The 18513-nt window shown below is 39.6% G+C and overlaps 1 protein-coding gene across 4 annotated transcripts; it reads left to right on the plus strand.

Moving 5' to 3' along the window:
• Positions 1 to 13607: 13607 nt before the first annotated feature.
• Positions 13608 to 17678, plus strand: mmadhca (metabolism of cobalamin associated Da). Of its 4 annotated transcripts, none has more exons than XM_035677605.1 (8): positions 13608 to 13659; positions 14123 to 14170; positions 14725 to 14866; positions 15291 to 15508; positions 15994 to 16099; positions 16433 to 16551; positions 16668 to 16754; positions 17016 to 17678. In XM_035677605.1, the coding sequence occupies exons 2-8, from the start codon at positions 14159 to 14161 to the stop codon at positions 17232 to 17234; spliced, it is 903 nt and encodes a 300-aa protein (XP_035533498.1). In that variant the 5' UTR covers positions 13608 to 13659; positions 14123 to 14158; the 3' UTR covers positions 17235 to 17678. The 4 variants fall into 4 exon arrangements, with proteins under 4 accessions (XP_035533498.1, XP_035533499.1, XP_035533500.1 ...); XM_035677606.1 differs by having other exon boundaries at positions 13614 to 13659; positions 14126 to 14170; XM_035677607.1 differs by lacking the exon at positions 13608 to 13659 and adding an exon at positions 13696 to 13762.
• The last annotated feature ends 835 nt before the right edge of the window (positions 17679 to 18513 follow it).

Here is an 18513-nt window from a genome sequence, read left to right on the forward strand (position 1 = left end):
GAATTGTTATACCCCGTCCCCTCGGGAGATTTGAGGAGTATCTTGAGGCCGCTGCTGCTCAATATTATATGTAATATTGTTTTTATTCACATTGTGTTTATTGTTATAGACTTGAAGGATTCTTGTAGTTCAAGTATTTTGTCTCAAAGTAAAATATATGAGCTCCTGCTACTGGAAATTACTGTCCATCAGACTTTTCAAACATAAAAAAAGTCTCTGTACAGTCCACACAATCTCTTTCATTACGTCCACAACAACATGAGATCATGAGATGAGATCGTCTTGCTGGAAGAGGATCATTACGATCACCATCACCTGCAACGTATTGATTTTAATTTTTTTTCTTCCTGGTCTTCCCTGACCAATTTGGGCTCCGTTATGAGTTTTGCTGCCGGTGAGGATGCAGTGCTATATGAAGGATAGATGCTGGGCTACATGTTGAAATGAAGCTGTGGGAAGATTAGAGCAGGTAGGCCTATTGATTGGCAGATAGACAGTAGTAAGGTAGCCATTGATTGGGCAAACAGCCAATTTTTGACCTAGAAGCGCTCAAATCAATAGGCTTAATCCAGTGGGAGACGTAAGGAATGAGAGGACTGGTCCCAAAATGTCCTCTAGTATTATTTGACCGCTTTCTTCTTCTTTTTTAATAGAAAATGTGAAATTAAAAAGGGATGTGGCTTAATCTCTTGATTTAATGTGAACTTGGTTAATTAATCTATTCCGTCGCTGTTATTTTAATATCTTTTTAGTTGGTATTAAATAAATGAAATTATTCTGACTGTGTACACATTATACAAGATAATCAGATTCCAGTCCTCTCCGTCCTGTCTTTCTGTCACACACATTCCCCTAAACGCATAAATTTTTCTGTTTAGTCAAATTCATTCAGTGTGACTCCTGGTCCAGATGGATTATTTTGACCTTTTGAAATGACTGGTCAATCAATACCACAATAGATACAGTTCATCTCCTTTCATATTCATGAGGGAGCCGTAGAGTGGAGGAAGAGTCCCTGCATGTTATTATCAGCCTAATGTATTCTTACCACTGTGCAACAATTAATGCACATACAATTTTATAAAATGAATGCAGTCTAAAATGTGCATTTTACATCACATTAGTGATGTGAAGGTTGTTGTACATTCCTTCACAATGGATGTTTGACAACAGACAGTATATAATTACTGGACAGAGCTTCTGGGTCTGTGAAGTGAAGCTGACGTTGAGGTGTCTTAAACATGCACTCTGTGTAAAGGCCAGCAGGGGGCAGCTCCACTGGCTGCAAAAATACTATGGATACTATGGAGTCTTATGGAAAATGTTTTACGATTTCCAAATGACTTTATGGTTTCAAGTCTTCTTCCATACAGCATGATGTACTGTACGGCAATGTTTCCTGCTACGGCCAAGTTGAAACGTGATTTAGTTTTCTGCTCTCATAAAGTTGAGGAGAGAGACTGAACACAACTAAGAGTCTACATTATTGCTAGCAGCTCTGTAATTAGGCGCACCAATGCTTTAAGCTAAAAGCTACTTTAGCAGCATGTGTAAAGTTATATTATGATAGATAGTTATGATATAAAAAACATTTTGTCATGGAGCCACTTATTTACATTGTACATTTTGTTTTTCACAATAAAAAAAGACAATAGAAAAACACACCATCCTCCCCGCACCTACCGCTGATTCCACCTGTCATCACTAACAGCTGCAGGGAATTTAAACGGAGCACAGGTTGCTGACGGTAACATGACCAGATCAGCGATACCCCACCAAATTAGGTCAGCGCTGGTCGGATCATTGCCCCTGTCTGATTGAGAGAGGTCAGCGGGCTCACCTTGTCTGGCCCGCCACACACATACACATTCCTGCACTGTACACAGGCACAAAGCCAGGAGACAAAGCCAGTAATAGCAGCGCAATATGGTCACGCTTCAGTGCTCACCACTGTAACCCTGCCCGCAGACTGGAAACCACAAAAACCCAGTGAAGTGTGGCGGCGTTCTGGTTTTATAGAGTGTGAGTCATTAAAAGAGAAAAGGACATGTGCACACTTTGATATGTCACAAGGCTTTTATTTAATGAAGTTGCAGTGCAAAGGTTACCACGACTACAGTGAAGCGCTGAGGGAAGATGATTACAACGACAAAGATTTAAGTTAAGCTCCCCTCCAGACACGTATTAGTAGATATTAGTCTGCTGGGAACAGTAGCGTGTGTCTGATATATTTTCTTTCCGCAAAACATAAAATAATTTCATTCTCAGTGTGTGTGCACTGGTGGCTTTAAGTCTCTGCATCACACCTGTATAAGTTGCATACTGGACTTCCGAACTATTGGTGATGTCGCAAGTTGCCCCCTTAAAATCAGATTTTCAATGAACTCAGAGAAACTTTCCACTTCCAGCAGATGAATGTGAAATCATCCTTCTAGTGTCAAACTCTTCTGCACAATGAAGCTCAAACATCCAGCTGTAGGAACAAGAAGATAAACAGAAATTTTAATAGAAGTGGACTTTAACAATGGATCCCTATATGTCGTGTGAAAGCTCTGCAGTTTCAGGGTCATTAAGCTAATTTTCGGTCGATAACTTTACTTGTATGACGCACTAAGACATTTTTGTAGTTGTTTATGATTACTACATGCTTTGTCCCTCTGCTGATCCATATGATAGTCACATGCTGTTAGTATGTGTACAGTAAACATCCTGACTTGCTTGTGACTAGCTCAAAGGCCTCCTGTCTTTACCATGAAGAGTGACGTTAAGGTTGAACTTTTGACTTTGATAGCTGGAAGTTTTCTATTTCTATTTTTTATCTATTTCATGCAGGTCTATCCAGGACATGTCCATTCCAATTTGGTGGACAGCAACAAGTTGGAAATGGCCAAGGTCACCTACATAAATCAAATGTTTTTAAAGGATACTTTACTTTCACGGACACTTAATAGAAATACATACAGAGTCAAGAACATTTCAGGCCTGATTTCTTTGCTTTTCTTTCTTTGTAAATGTTGTCTCTTCATTATATTATGTTTGTTTGTAATCCATTTTTTGGTTTGTCTGTTTTATTATGTCACTTTGTAATGTGTAATGCATGCAGTGGGTATAACTAATACATGAGACTTCTTCATCTTTACAGATTAGGCAATTTAACAGCCTTGCAAGGGACTGCACGTGAAAACTCTGATTTATTTACATTTTAATGAATGCTGATTAATATGAACTGTGCTGTTTGAACACTGTGTTTGTAGGCAGTTTGTCTTCCTGTGAAAATGCTGCTTACCTGCCTTTTCACCCCCAACATTAACGTTTTTTGTGTGTTAAATAATTAATTTCACGTCTTTTCAGATGATCTGTTAATTGGCACAAACCAGGCTTGTTTAAGTAGGTGTGGACCATCTGGACAATCAGTGAAAGGGAAACGTGTGCATCATTAGGTCGTCAGTGAATGACTGAATACTGTCAAGCTGTAAAAAGGAGGGTAAAATTGTTCTGCCTGCAGTAAATAAGAGTTTGTAGAGGTTGCACTCATTGTGATATCAGCAGTAATTAGGAAATCTTGAATTAATGTTTTTTTTGTCGTTCTTTGTATCAGTTGAGCTCACCCTGTGGTTGCCTGAGCAGATGGAGGCTGAGGATATAAACTGCCAGTCGCTAGTCAATAGTAGGATTTAGGTGGCAGCTTGCTTTCATTAATATTTTAAGCCCTCCTAGCTATGTGGCTTCATGGATGACGATGGCTGTCCACCACTTGGGTCCAGACGGAAACATCTCCCTGACGACCAAGACTGCAAAGAAAATGAATGAATACATGAGTTTAATCTGTAAAGCAGTGAAATTATTGTTCATGTACACTAGCATTAGACCTTTCATTTGACTTGAAAGAACAAACTGTTAGGTCCTTGACCTTTGGGAGATTTATCTTTGCCTGTGTGGTCGCTATACGTTTCAAAAAGGTGCTTTGGCCCTCGGCACAGTATCATGCTGGTGTGTGTAATCCAACCATGAAGAGTTAAATCAGCCCTCGGGTGCCTGATGTGTGATGAACTCATTGGAGCACCTCCAGCTGTCTGCCAACATTATCTGTCTTCCTGTTTAATAATGTTGGTCAGTTTTCCGGAGGCTAATTCACACATTTAATTGTTTTAGCGCTACCTGGTTTGTGTGAGTGCATATGTGTGATTTCATGCAGTTAGTAGAGGGTATTTCAATATTTTTTTACGACTTCTTAATCAGATTTACGGTAAATATATATTGTTTTTACGAGTAGCATAAAGCAAACAACCTTGCATTGTAAAATGACCTTGTATCCATCGTTAGTTGACAATCCAGCTGCAGAAGAGCCTTATAGAAAACAACCCTTTAAAGACCTTTCTAAAGAAACAACAAGAATCAGCTGAAATTCTTCCACCCTTTCTCCACGCCAAATCCTCCTATATATTCTATAAATTCACTATTGTCTCAGAGGCGTTCTGTGTAGGTGCTTTCAGGCATGATGGCGATCATCAGAGCGTGTGACAAAGCGAAAGAGACAGCTGACATGAACACATCAATACACATCAGGCTTCACACTGTGAGCTTGTTTGGCTCCTTGCTTGGATGTGTGTGCATCCAATCGAGTCTCCCATAGTATGGTGATATTAGCGTCTTGTGAAAATCTATCAGAGATTTGTGTTTCTATGAGGAATTGTTTCATCCTCCAGTGGGTTGCCAAACAGCAGCCTTGTACACTGAGATCAGCTAATACATTACCGTCAGGCACTGAGTGTGAAAACCCATCCCTCCTACCATCTGACAAGGACTATGATCTTCCACTGTTTCGAATGGAAACTGAAAGCACAGGTTAGCAGGGCATTATGAGCTGTGGCATCGCCGAGCCCCATCCACACCCTCTGTGCACCACGCCGTCATCATAATGCTGTCTTGTGTCATTCAGCCTGAAGGTGTGGAGGGGTTTTCCTTTTTCTCACAAACAATGCTGTATTCTTGCTCCTGATAACGAGCCATGCATGGGTTTAATTCCAAAAGATCTGTTTTCAAAAACATTCCAACATGGGGCGAGTTTTAAACAGACTAAAACCCACACAAATAGTTTGGGTTTTATTTGTCCAGATTTGAGATATCGCCTCTGATTTCTGCTGCCTGATAGACAAATAGCTCAAAACCTCAGCACATAAAACCAAAGCTATCTGCGTTATTAAACACAAAAGATCCATGCCGAGCCATGTTGGGAAAATAATCTTTGAGAATGAAGTTGTAATTTTGAGAAAACTCATATTACAAGAAAGGAATAAAGTCATATAAAGTCATAATATTCCAAGAATAAAGTCATCATTTTTTGACAGGAAGTCAATATTTCAAAAATAAAGTTGTAAAACTGATTGAAATTGAAGACAGTCATGATATTTTCAGAAAATACAATTTTCATTGAATCTAGATTTGTATTTCTGTCTATAACTCAAACAGATGGTTTCACACACAAATAAACTCATTTCAAAACATTTTCAATGTCTGTATCTTGAAACAAGAAAGAATTATAAAACGTGTTTATTTTGTAATTTAGGTGAACTGACCCTTTAACTTGAAATAAGTTAGCTTAGCCGCAGAGGCTGAAATTACAGTTAAGTCCGAAAATCATAACTGTCAAATGGTGGATAATCACTTATTAGTATTCAAGCTGTTTTCCTAAATTTAGAGAGCATACACACACAATTTAACATAAGCTGGTACTCACCAGCCCCTTTTAATACTCAGTGAAGTCATGTTGTCTATTTTCATTTTCTGTCCACATGACAGGAGTTGGGTATTTTTACACACTTGCAGAAAGCTTTCCCTGTCGACACATTGCGCACACTGCCACTGTAATCCAAACAGACAGTGCTGTGAGACAGTGGCAAGGTTTTATGTGCCTTCAGAAATGTCACCCTACCTCTGGTCCCTGAAATATGATGAGCGCCGACACACACTCACACACAAACTTTCCCACATGCCATGCAGATGTACATGAGAATTGAAATTTTAGTTATACAAACATTTCCTGCAGGCTAAGCTGATCCGGAGGCAGAAGCAATCTCATTGGCTGAGTTAAATGTCAGTGGGTAGGCCTGAGACACAGGTTTTTTCCAACTAAAGAAATGTTAGATTGAGGCCTGGTTAAAAGGTAAGAGATAAGAGAGGAGGAAATATGTTGCTTCACACTGCAAACGTGCAGTCTGTAATAAATAATCCTGCTGCTTTGCCTGGCTGACCTTCAAAGTTCCAGTAGCTCTTGTGACCAACGGCTCCTGCTGACCTTCCAGGACCATAAACGCTGTGCTCATTACTGAATGAAAAATTATGTCATTGCATTCATATTGTTTATTCATAATTTGGGGATAGTTTGCTCTGCACCATTCATGTTCAAGTCGAGTTTAGCAATGCCACACATGAACATTAAGCACCACACTTAATGTTCATGGGCCTCTAGAAAGAGTCATACTCTGAGGAAGAGTTAGGAAGGTCATATCATATCTTTGTTATCTTTTTTTTGCTCTGCACCATTCATGTTCATCTCTTGACACGCTCTAATTCCCTGCATGCATATGGGATCCGTGCCATTTATTAGAGAGTTTGCCTTTAACATTGAAGTGTAGCTTTACTGGATAAGTTACAAGCTATTTTATATTAAAATGGCTGCTGTATTGTATTTTTATTGTACTTTTACTGTTAAATTACTCCTAAGAGAATATTCCTTCTACACATTTAAAGCCTGTAACATTTTCATTAAGGATTATGTTTGTTTTCTTGTGGGTTGATGAGCCAGTTGACTGCAAGTCAAGTTTAGCAACACCACACTTAACCGATGTTCATGGGCCTCTAGAAAGAGTCATACTCTTTGGAAGACTTAGGAAGGTCATATCTTTTTCTTTCACCCTTTTGAAAAACAAAAACAAAAGAGCTTAAGCATAACAAGAAACAGTGTGTTTGTCTGCTCCAACATAGTACACAGTAAGCTGCTAACGTGATGCTGTGTGAGGCTGGACGGTGCACAGACGTAGCAAGAGCTGGGCTTAGCAAAGGGTCAGTTGCCTCCAAACCTCCCAGGTTAGTCATCTATCCTCTAAAACCAAATTCCCTCAATTTGGAGGAAAAAGCACTTTCCACTGGATCAAAAGCTTGCTCTCTTACTGTACGTTTTCTTTAATCTGCATCACAGGCTTCTTTGTGTGGTTATGGGCTGTTCCAAGTCTCTCAGTGCTGCCAGTTGTATGGCTTTAGCACACTCTGGTTTCAGCTGAACGGCACAAGATGTGAATTGAACACAGTTTGAATGTGTAGCTTCATGAAAGTCAGTGAAGTATAGACATTACAGATACCAGATACATGTTGCAGGTATTGGTTCTGGTTGTGGTGAGTGAAATCACACACATGCACACAAACACAAAATATCACATTTAGGTTACATCATCCTGAGGTTTTAGAGACTTTTCAGAAGGAACCTGGTGGAAAAGCAATTGTGGGAGTCGAGAGGCATTGCTTCAGAGCAAAAGCATGCAGCTTTTCTTAAAGTTTTTTAACCTCTTACCAGTATGACCAGAAATACATGTGCAATCATATTTCTATTTTTAACAGCTAATTCCATCTTCTCGGGCCGATGAGAGGAGAAACAGTGTTGGGAACATCATTCGAATCTACTATCAGAGCACTTTGTGAGCCTTTGCTCTGTAAGCTTGCATTCATGATATGTAAAGATATGTAAAATGGCATGAATTACCAGGGTGCCACATGCTTGAGTAGACTCATGTGCAAACAGTGTAGTAATTATCTTCCTCATAATTACTACTTGCCGGGAATTTTAATGAACCCTTGCTGCATTAAGGAGCTGTTTTCAGGTATGACGTCAGTGTCACTGAACAAAGTAAAACTGAGCAAACGGTGATCAGGGATCTAAGGACGCAGGAAACTCAGTATATCAGAACCTTAAACTACCAGTCAGTAGTCGAGTAGTGCAGCTACTCCTCGGGGCCCTCTATACATATACATAATTTTATGCGCACAGTGCAACAGCAGACACACACCCACTGCTACCTCATTAGTGACTGCAGCCCCCGGGCTTACAACTGGGAAAAGGTCTAATTGCACAGTGCAGCAGGACTGACATCGCTCAGAGCGTTTTGGTACAGACTTCGACAAATGAGCATCAGGTGCGAGCACCTACAGTAATATTCTGTGATTTCTGACCCTTCCTGTCACTGCTGTAACTGCCGAGTTCGGCTCATAGTAAGTCACTGGAACTTTTCTGAAGGGACCAGAGAAACCCACTGGAGTTCATTGAGAGAACAAGTTGGACTGAGTAGGTGTCAGTCACATGACAATGTTTTTCAAATAGATAATTCTTAATGGTAATTACAGCCTACAAGTGTGTTGTATAGCCTATACTGCCTTAATGCAAACCATACACATAAATGCTATCTGTGCAGTCGCCATATTGTGGAGGTCAAGAACGACTGTAACTCAACCGATTTTTTATGAAATGTGATTTGTCTAAACGTGAGAAACTGAATGTGATACTGGTTATTTGTAGGAATTGTATCAATTATTGGGGGTGGCTCTAATCAGCTCTATGCCAAAAGGTTAACCATCTGAGTAGCCACAACTTCCACTGGGACATGCAGACAGGCTATGAACAGGCAACGTCAAGTGTAAATTGTTTAGAATTGTATTTAAAAATGTAGACTTCTATATATATTATCCTATTATAAAGCTATCTGGTTGCTTGTTTTTGTGAAATGTAAAATTTGTCTACAGGCAAACATATAATTCAATCTGTGATCGCTGCAAACAATTCAAACTAACTGTGTTTTGCCAATATTAATCAGCTGGCATGTTTTATTTGTCTTCTGTAGGAAAACATTAAAACAAAAGATCACCTCTGCAGCGGTTTGTTGCACTTGCTTGAGCCTCTGTGCTACTTCTGGAGTTGTTATCATAAAATGGACTGTCCTCCATACTTGCACCTGGTGCTTATTTGTTAAAATGGATTCCAAAATGCTCTGAGCGTTGTCAGTAGTGCTGAACTGTTCAATTATTTCCCATGTGCAAACCCGGGGTTTACAGTCACTAATGAGGTAGCACTGTGTGTGTGTGAGCTGTTATTCTGGAGTCATATAATTATGCATGTTTCAGGAGGGGCCGTTCATGCATTTTGCATCAGTGCCCACTGTGACTGTGTTCACAGAGTTAGGTTAATCACGGAAGACACCACAAGTAAGAAAATGAGTGTTGGGATTCATGTAAAATTAACCCCATCCATAAAACCAGGATCACCACCCTGAGAGCTGTAGATGGGGTCTTGACACTGATGGTAGTGCTGCAGGAGAGGACTGACAACAATGACAAGCAGATATGTTACAAATAAGGTTAAAATGTTCTTGACAGAGAAAACACAAAACATAACACATTTTATAAGAGCTGGAGAGAGGAGAACATTTAAACGGCAATTGACTTGAACCTAAGCTAAAAGCTTCTTTATTTTGTGAAGGTTACATCCATTTTATCATAACTGGATATCCAAATTCAAAGGGGGCTTAATTGGTAAAAGATAACTAAAATGTAGGCTGAAGTTGAAGTTGAGTGAGAACTGACACTAACACCCCCCTGCCCCAAATTTAGTTTTTGGTTTTTGGTAGTTTCGTAGGAAATTTCTTTATCCTGCTCTTTAGTTAGTCTGAGTGAAAATCAGAGGCTGCTGGGAAGTACCGACAGCTCCCTGCGGTCTGTGAAAACCAAATCGTCCAAAAGTGGTTTCCTGTCAATGGAAATACACTGATATACTGCAAGCGTATACTCAATTTTCAGCTGTAACAAAATGCAGTATTATCCAGATAAAGTCAAATTCTACTCAATTAGTGAAAAACTCTGGCAGAATATTGAAAAAAACTGGGACATCTTTATTCACTCGGCTGGGAAAGTATTCACTGTGGTGTGAGCAGGCAGTTGGTAGCCAGATGGTGAAGCCTCTGTGGACAGTAGCAGCTTCTGATCACTAATCCATGTGTTAACCTGTTTGAATGATTGAATGACGAAGAGTGTGGCTGCTTTGTACAAAATGGACTTCTTGAAACCATCGAAATACATTTACAATTCAGTCTTATTAAAGAAATAGTTAGATTTTTTTTGGCCTTTTAGATTTCCTCAGATTTAGATGAGCAGATTGACACAAGTCTGCACATTGAACATGAAGCTACAACCATTAGATTGTTAGCTTATAGCATAAAAGCTGGAAACCGGGAAACAGGTAGCTTGGCTCTGTCTAAAGGTAATGAAATCTGCCTCCCAGCACCTCTAAAGCTCACAGAATAACATGTAATGTGTTTGTTTCCTGAAGTCTTAGTCAGTACCATGAGGTTGCCAGGCAACCAGTGAATACTCCTGGAAGTCATGGCCCCCAGCCAAGAAATAGTCCCACACTTAACCACCGTAAATCCATAACTTGTTGCTTTTACTACTTTTTTTGGTAAACTGATTCAACCAACAAGATCATATGTGTTAATTGGTGAGTTTTAGAGCTGCAAGTTGGCTGATTTGGTTCTGTTTCCAGTCTTTATGCTAAGCAATGCTAACTAGCTACTACCTGTAGCATACTAGAGCAACATATATGAGCTGTGACGGGAAACCAAGTAAATATAGTTCCCAGTTTCTGCATCAAATGCTGCAAAACCCAGATTTCAGCTTAAAGGATAATGCCACATCTGTGTATGTTATACTTTTGCATTAAGTTAATGCTCTGTCCTGGTGGGTATTGATTTACAGTTATAAGTAACCAGTTGTCAAATGCTGTGGGGTCTGGCTAAGAACAAAACAAGGAGTGATAAGGAGAACTGGGCCGCAGCCTGGAGATATGGGGGATTTATAGCCTTACACGTGAGGTCCAAATCCAGTATGAGCAAGCGTGGATAAACAGTGAAGTGGAGGTGGTGGTGGGTGGGAAATATGACCAAATCCTGAAACTCTGCCACCATAATAGGTTTGTTATCCACACATGCCGAGGAAATGGGAAATAGACCTTTAATGGCTCTGACTAAATCATTAGTTAAGGAGTGAGCGCTGTTGATAGTGTGCTGACACAGGCAGGTGGCTCAGAAAGTGTGAGATGGAAATGTGGTTTTCAACAGTGGGTGAAATGGCAACAGAAAAGTGCTGATTCCAGACAAGATCCGGCGTGGCCTGACAGCGCAGCAATAAAAAGACCTCGACTGACTCATGGCTTTGTCTGGAGGTCTCAAGGCTTCGCTTGCACTTGAATTCCACTCGCAAAACCAGTCCCTGCTTTCCAGAGAAAAGTGTCTCACAGAGACAATTAGAGCCTGATACTGGACTATTATTTTACATTACTGAGCACAGCCACTGACTGAAAAATACAGTCAATTGTCTCTATTCAAATCATTTAATTGTTTGCTTAAAGGTCCAGTGTGTAACATTTAGGAGGATCTATTGGCAGAAATGTTAATCTAATACTCATAGGTGTGTTTTTATATAGTATATAGAGTTTAATCACCTAAAAAATGGGTATTAAAGGTGTGTTTTTTGTTAAATTAGAATTTGTTTTTATCTACAGGTGAGAAGATTGATACTATTCTCATGTCTGTATTTGCTAAATATGAAGCTACAGCAAGCAGGTGGTTAGCTTAGTTTAACATAAAGACGTATGAGACCTTTGTATTAGCACGTAACTCCCAATAAAACTGCAGTTTATTGGGTTTATTTGTTCTGTTTTTCAAGTAAGATACAATGTGCTAACCTAATCGCCTTCTGGCTATTGCTTCATATTTAGCCTAAAACTGCCATCAATCTTTTGTTTTATAACGATTAGTTGATTAATTGATTAGTGGGTTGACAGAAAATTGTTCTACAACAATTCTGATCATCGATTCATTTTTTATCCAACTAAATTTCATTTGCTGGTTCCAGCGTTTTATATCACTGTAAATTAAATGTCTCTGAATATAGACCCTCGTCGCCCTGGGCTCTTGGCACCTGTGATTTATAGTTTAGCTATTTTCTTGACAAATTGAGTCATTTTAAACACAATAGACAGGTCAATCAATCATTTAAAAAAAAATATAGGTGCAGCTTTAATGTCTGTATCTCAATATTTATACAACAGAAAGCACTGAGTATCCACCAGAGTCAGTTCTTCGATGCTCTTCAGCTCCAAACAACAACACTGTGGAGAGAGCCTGAGGTGAGGAATTCATTTGGTAGCTGCTTTCAGATGCTGGTGCATATCTGTGTGTGTGTGTGTGTGTGTACAACCCACAGGGGCTCCATCTAGGGTGGATGCTGTGTTGCTGTTACAAATGATCCTGTGGGAGACTCACTGACAGCCAAGCTCTGTGCGGTTCCACATGCTTCATCACCACACACACACACACACACACACACATCACGCTGCTGCAGCTGCCCACGGTGAGTGAAGCATGTTGGTCCCAGGGTAAACTCCCACTGCATATCCTGTCAGCTCAGAGAAAGTGTCAATCAGCTTGTCCAAGTCAGCTAAAGAGATGTGTCTACGCCAGCAAAATGTACTTTACTGGCCGTCCTTGTCCTTCACGACTTCTGACAGCAAATGACACTGTTCTCGCCAGGACAATTCCTCTATTCTAGCTTTTAAACTTTATTGATCAAGGTTGGGGATTTTGCTGAGCATGTGTACCTTTTCTCCACCGTTTCTCACCTGGGAACTGCCCACTACAAACACACTCAGCCTTTGATTCTGGACATTATTTAGAGGTTAGCCAAGGTAAAGTTGGGTAATAATGGGTTAATAACTTATTAACTATGAATCCACTTTCACTTCCCTGGATGTCATAATATACATACTGAAATTGTTTACATGACACTGAGAGCACTGGGTGTTGATACATATATATAGATAGATATACTTCAGCTGCTACACCTGGTATTAATTATCTGTTGTTTCCTAACACCTCTACCTGCTGTGATGGTTGTTGCACGCTTTTGGTTTTACTTTAAAAGTAATATGCTTTAACTCCAGTGGATCTCCTGCATGGCCATTTGTCTAAGCTACGACAAGACAACAGTATCATCATGCTGGAAGCCATAAATATCTACAGAAGTAGGTCTTTTTACCCTTGAGTTCATGTTGAAACACCTTTTGTGTATTGTCTCGCTGCTTTATATGTCCAAGCAGCATTATGTGTATTTCAAAGCAAGCTGGAGAACAAATAACAAATACGGCAGGCAATTTAACATGATGAAAACTTTAAGTTAAAACAAAGAAATACCAATCAACATGGTACTTGAAGGCCACTGCAGGACACAAGTAGGTCCTTGGTCCTGTTAACTGGTAACTTGCTGCCATCTTGTGGTTAAACCTTGTAAAAACAGTAATATCTGAAGTGCAGCTTTGGGTTTCAAGGACAAAAAGTCTGAGGTATTTACAAATTATATAAAATTAAATTAAATTAAATCAATATTGTCTTAAAATAGCACAGTTTCGCGCAGTTAAAGGTGAAGTTTTGAAGCTCTACATGCACCAAAACTGTCCGCTGATGTAACTGCTGCGCAAACGTCATGCGCAGGAGTAGCTTGTCCCTCGTCACCTCCCGTCGATGTTTTGCATACGCGTATGGCAGCGAGAGTGCAAGTCGACAGGTGAGAACAACATGTACTTTTCACAATGTGACGCCATTATAGGCTCTGTATTTGCTCGCTTTTTGATGAAGACTGTCGAGACGTTCATCGTCCACGTCGTCAGGTGTTTTGTGCTTGTTGACTGCAAACGAGGAAGAAAACAAAACAGTGCGAAAGTGTCAAAATAAGAGATCAGCTGACTGGAGCTAACAGCTAGCAGTGAGCTGGCGAGCTGTATTTGTTTGTGTTGAAGTTGTTGTTGTTGTTGTGGAGCTTTATATGTGTTATTTGTTACCTGTAAAGCACGTTTAACGTTATAGTAGACTCGACCTTTGGTGGGTTTTCCACGCAGTCGTCGTAATGTTAACTAACCCTGGCTATCAAGGTTAAAGTGAACTACAGCCTGTTGTTACTGTTTGATAAAGGGAATCGACTGCTGCTCTGATTGTTGTTGTTGTTGTTGTTGTTGTTGTTTTTAATCCAGCAGGTTGAAGTTAGAAGCAAACAGAGCCCAACCACAATGTCCAGCAGTGTAAGTTACCAGCTGCTTGACTATCATTGATTAATTACACACAGAATACAAAATGTCTGCAGCTTGTGTTTTTTGTTTGTCCAGTGTTTAAATGATTTTAATCCCAATTGTACTGAGCTGTGAACTCTGGGGTTTTTCTTGAATAACTCAAATGCTGAACCCTTAAAAGTTAACTTGTGTTACAGTAAATGTGGATGTGTATTAGGGCTGCACAATTCATTGCAGTTAAATATTCAAACTTATAGAGACGTAACAATAAGACTTATAAAGAAGTGATGTAGTTCTGAAGAGATGTTTGTTTGGTACAGACCCCAACAAATTTCACTTCATCATGATCTTAAGGTTTTTTTAATAAAAATTTAAATCAGATTTGTGATGTAAAGCTGATCATTCCAACCTTAATCGTGAATATTATACCATATCATGCAGCCCTAATGCAATATTGACTCTGTTAAGTAAGCAAGACATAATTTTAGTTAATAAATAAAACAAACAGAGGGAATATGTAGAATTGTTCAAATGTTGTGTTAACGGATGCCTTTGTTTCTGTGCAGGTGCTGTGTGGTCGGGGGAAGGTGGTCCTCTCTCAGGCCGCTGGCTATCAAGCATTAGCTGCCCTCCGTGTCGGGAGAACCAGAACCTTCTCGGCTGCGAGCTCAGATGAGCCGTACATAGCCGCATCACCCGCAGACTCAGGTGGGTCAAAGTAGTAAATGAACCAGTCACTATAGTCTAGTCTCAGGTTTGTGCAACATGACTGGAATTTCATATCCTGAAAATAATATCAACATTTTTATAAAATGACCTCATTGACATATTATTACTCAATAAATATGAGGTACTTATTCATATTATTTCAGAAGATTATTTTTCATCTTTTATTTAGAACCTTTGTGCAAATGTTGAATTAAACACGTGACAAAATATTAATGTTTCAGTGTCTCGCAGAGACTTTACTTGGGCGGGTCAGGTATATTAACACCCAGCAACCCATTTAAGCATTTTGCAGAGAATTACTGAGAGTGGTACGCAGAGACGGTGGATATTTTACAAGCACTGACTAGGTAAAGGCTTTAGTCAAAACATAAAGGAGCAAATATCTTTGTCCCGTCCCCTCCAGGCCCCAGGACCGTGTGGCCTGATGAGAACATGGGACCATTCGGACCTCAGGACCAGCGCTTTCAGCTCCCGGGTAACGCTGGGTTTGACTGCCACCTGGAGGGCATGGAGGACCAAAAGAAGACTCCAGTCCACAGGACGGTGCCTGATGTACTCACAACCCCGAGCAGCTCAGACAGGCAGCAGTTCATACTGGCCCAGTTTGTTAATGAGTTCCACGTAAGTTTTTTTTAATCGTTTTTTTTTTTTTAGCAGCAGGGCTGTAGCTATCACTGAAGACACTCGGGTTATATTGTTCACTAGTCGGGGCTTAACAAGAGCCAATTAAAGCTTCTACAGGTATGCTAACAAAATAATAAATAACAGTTTCAGCATCTCTTCCCCAGAATTATGTTCCTGGCAGTGTGCAGAAGGCTTCGGAATGCCATTTACCTCTTTATGTTTTAAAATAGACAGTACATAACGTATAATTCAATTGTTATATGGAGGAATAAAGTATATTATATCTTGACCTTTTAAAATCCTGCCAACAAGTCTTACAGGCAGAATAGTCAATTAGGGAAAAGTGGAAGTTCAGTAATCTTTTTTCTTTTTCAAACACAGCTTTTAACACTGCACGTATCCCAAGTACACTTTTTAAGGACAATTATATAATCAGTCAGAGTAAATGATTTCGATTTTGTGTGTGTGTGTGTTTTTATTAGGAAAAACTGGGTCCTATATCCACAAGAGTCCACAAAGCTGAGAAGTACTTTAATCAGACAGGCACAGACTGCTCCGTATACTCCTGCCCTGAGCTGTTAAAGAAAGGTAAGGGAAGGTTATTTGGCATTAACTCACTTAAAGTAACAATCTTGAAGATCTGTTTCATTTTCTCTCTGGTGATTAGCGGTAATTGCAGCTGTGTTTTTGGACCTCATTTCCCAGACATCCAAACTGTCGCCTGTGTGATGTCAGTCATTTGGCAGCGATCTTTTTTTTTTGCTTGTTCAGCCATAGTTGTTTACTGACAACGCTAGCAGAGAAATTACAATCTTTGAGATTATTACTTTAAGAAAAATCATCTTATGAAGTTGTATCATCTTTAAAACCCCTTTTCACCCTTTAGTAATACAACTGTGTGTGTGTGTGTGTGTGTGTCAGATCTTGAGCTGTTGTTCCCCTCGGCACCCACCACTTCCATCACAGTTGTAACGGTCACACAGAGGAACAGTCGGTGCGAGGACGCAGCAGAGCAGGACAGAGAGCAGCTGTTTCACAGGGTGAGTCCTGTCAGATTTCGCTGTTTGTTTGTTTCGTTGTTGTTGTTGTCGTTATAAGTTTAGATTTGTCACATCATGCCGAAACACCTGCTGACTGCGTTTTCTCCTCGCTGCAGTTTGTGAGCGGTGCGAAGGAAATGTGCTTCTCTCTGTGGACCGCAGGCTACTGGGCAGACTTCATCGACCCGACAACAGGAGCAGCTGTAAGTTCTTCTCTGTGTTGTAGTGATCTTCTCGTACTAGAAATGCATTAACGGTGAATACCAGGGAATTTATAGCCTGATATTTCGGCGTCCACTAAGAGAAACTAGATCTTCCTATAACCTGAAACCATACAAACCCATAAGGCTCTGTTTCTAGGTTCTTCCTCGTTTTTAACTATGTTTAACAAACCAGAATATTAGAGACGCCTTTGAATATAATACAGACCAGGACAAAACCATCACCTTCTTGTTCCCCAACAGTTCTTTGCATCACCGTCAAGTCAAACCGCGCTGCGAACAGAGGAGGAGCTGAGACATTTGGGCTTCCACATCGAGGCGTCAGGCTCCTGCACAGTTATTCGCCACATCCTGAGAGGAACGCCTCTGTTTGTGGGGACTGTTTTCACCAATGCACCTACTCAAAGCGCTGCTATCGCGAGACTACAAGGACTTACAAATGTACTCGATGATGAGGAATAGGCTTTTTAATATTATTATTCCACGGAACTAAATCCAAACAGGCCTCTATTTATGGTGTGAAGAAGTTTGGAGATTGATGTACGGTAGTGTTGGAACATGGTTGTATCAGTGACAGTTTGTCTTACTCTAACAAGGACTTGGCTGAGACTCTTAATGTGGACCTGTTTAGTGCAGTGGGAAGGGTTCTGACTGCAAACACTTTAAAAGATGATCTTCTGTGTTACGTGATATTAAATGGAAACACTTGACATGGTCTCAGGCAGCTGTTAGTTGATTCAAAGATTTCAACAATACCTAATTTAAGACTCTAGCTGAACGATATAAGATCAACAACCTTTCATACAAACATGTACAGTATTGTTTTTCTGTTGCACAGAATGTAAAGAAATATGCATACTGTTTCAGTTGAAGCACTGCTGAACAAATAAAGTGAGTCTCATCAGACTGAAATGATGCTGTATTTCCTTAGAAATGTTACTCAAATTTACACCAAGGTCTCACTCTTTATATATGGATTTGTCCAGATTGTCAATTGTCAGCTCAATTTTCATTTTGGGGAGTTATATGTGATAAAATATATTATATATTTCCTGTAACAATATTAGATTACTGTATCTGATATGTCTTTCCCACCAAAAAGTATAATTTCCACATTTAAATCCTTTAAAAAAAATCTAAAGATTTAAAGAGAAAGAATCTGTGAATATGCAAATATTCATTTCTAAAGTTTTCCTGCTGGACACGATGTTTCTTACTTCACTGTAAAGTCCATTCTCAGTGTGTGTGCACTAGTGGCTAAAATATTTTTGAGTGTAGCAGGAACATTATATTTGAAGAATCTGATCAAATATACTATATATACATATATGTATAGTATATACAGTATCTTCATCATCTAAAAACACTGAATTTAATCAGTAGATGTATACATTGAGTCAAACTGCTCTGCCTACAGAGTGCAATTTTCCTTTTTGTCAAAATCTGTCCAGTAAAACATTTGTGTCATTGAGTATTTTATTTAATCTACCTGCATATGTGCCTGTAAGTTCAGCTTGTATCCAGTAGTCACAATGTGAATAGGCTGTGCAGAAACAGTGATGGTTTTTGTCACCATCTAGTGGTTGATTAGCTTTACTGTAGACAGACTCTGAACTTGACAAATGTTCTGAACAAAGTACAAATAGAGTTTGAATATTTAGTTTTAGTTTTATTTATTTTCCAGTTTTATTAAAGTTTATATAAAGTAAAATCAAATGCAGATGTGTGGGCAATTTAGAGT

The sequence above is a fragment of the Morone saxatilis genome, unplaced genomic scaffold (assembly GCF_004916995.1).
Source record: "Morone saxatilis isolate NCDOM2014 unplaced genomic scaffold, NCSU_SB_2.0 Contig6, whole genome shotgun sequence".
Classification (NCBI taxonomy): domain Eukaryota; kingdom Metazoa; phylum Chordata; class Actinopteri; family Moronidae; genus Morone; species Morone saxatilis.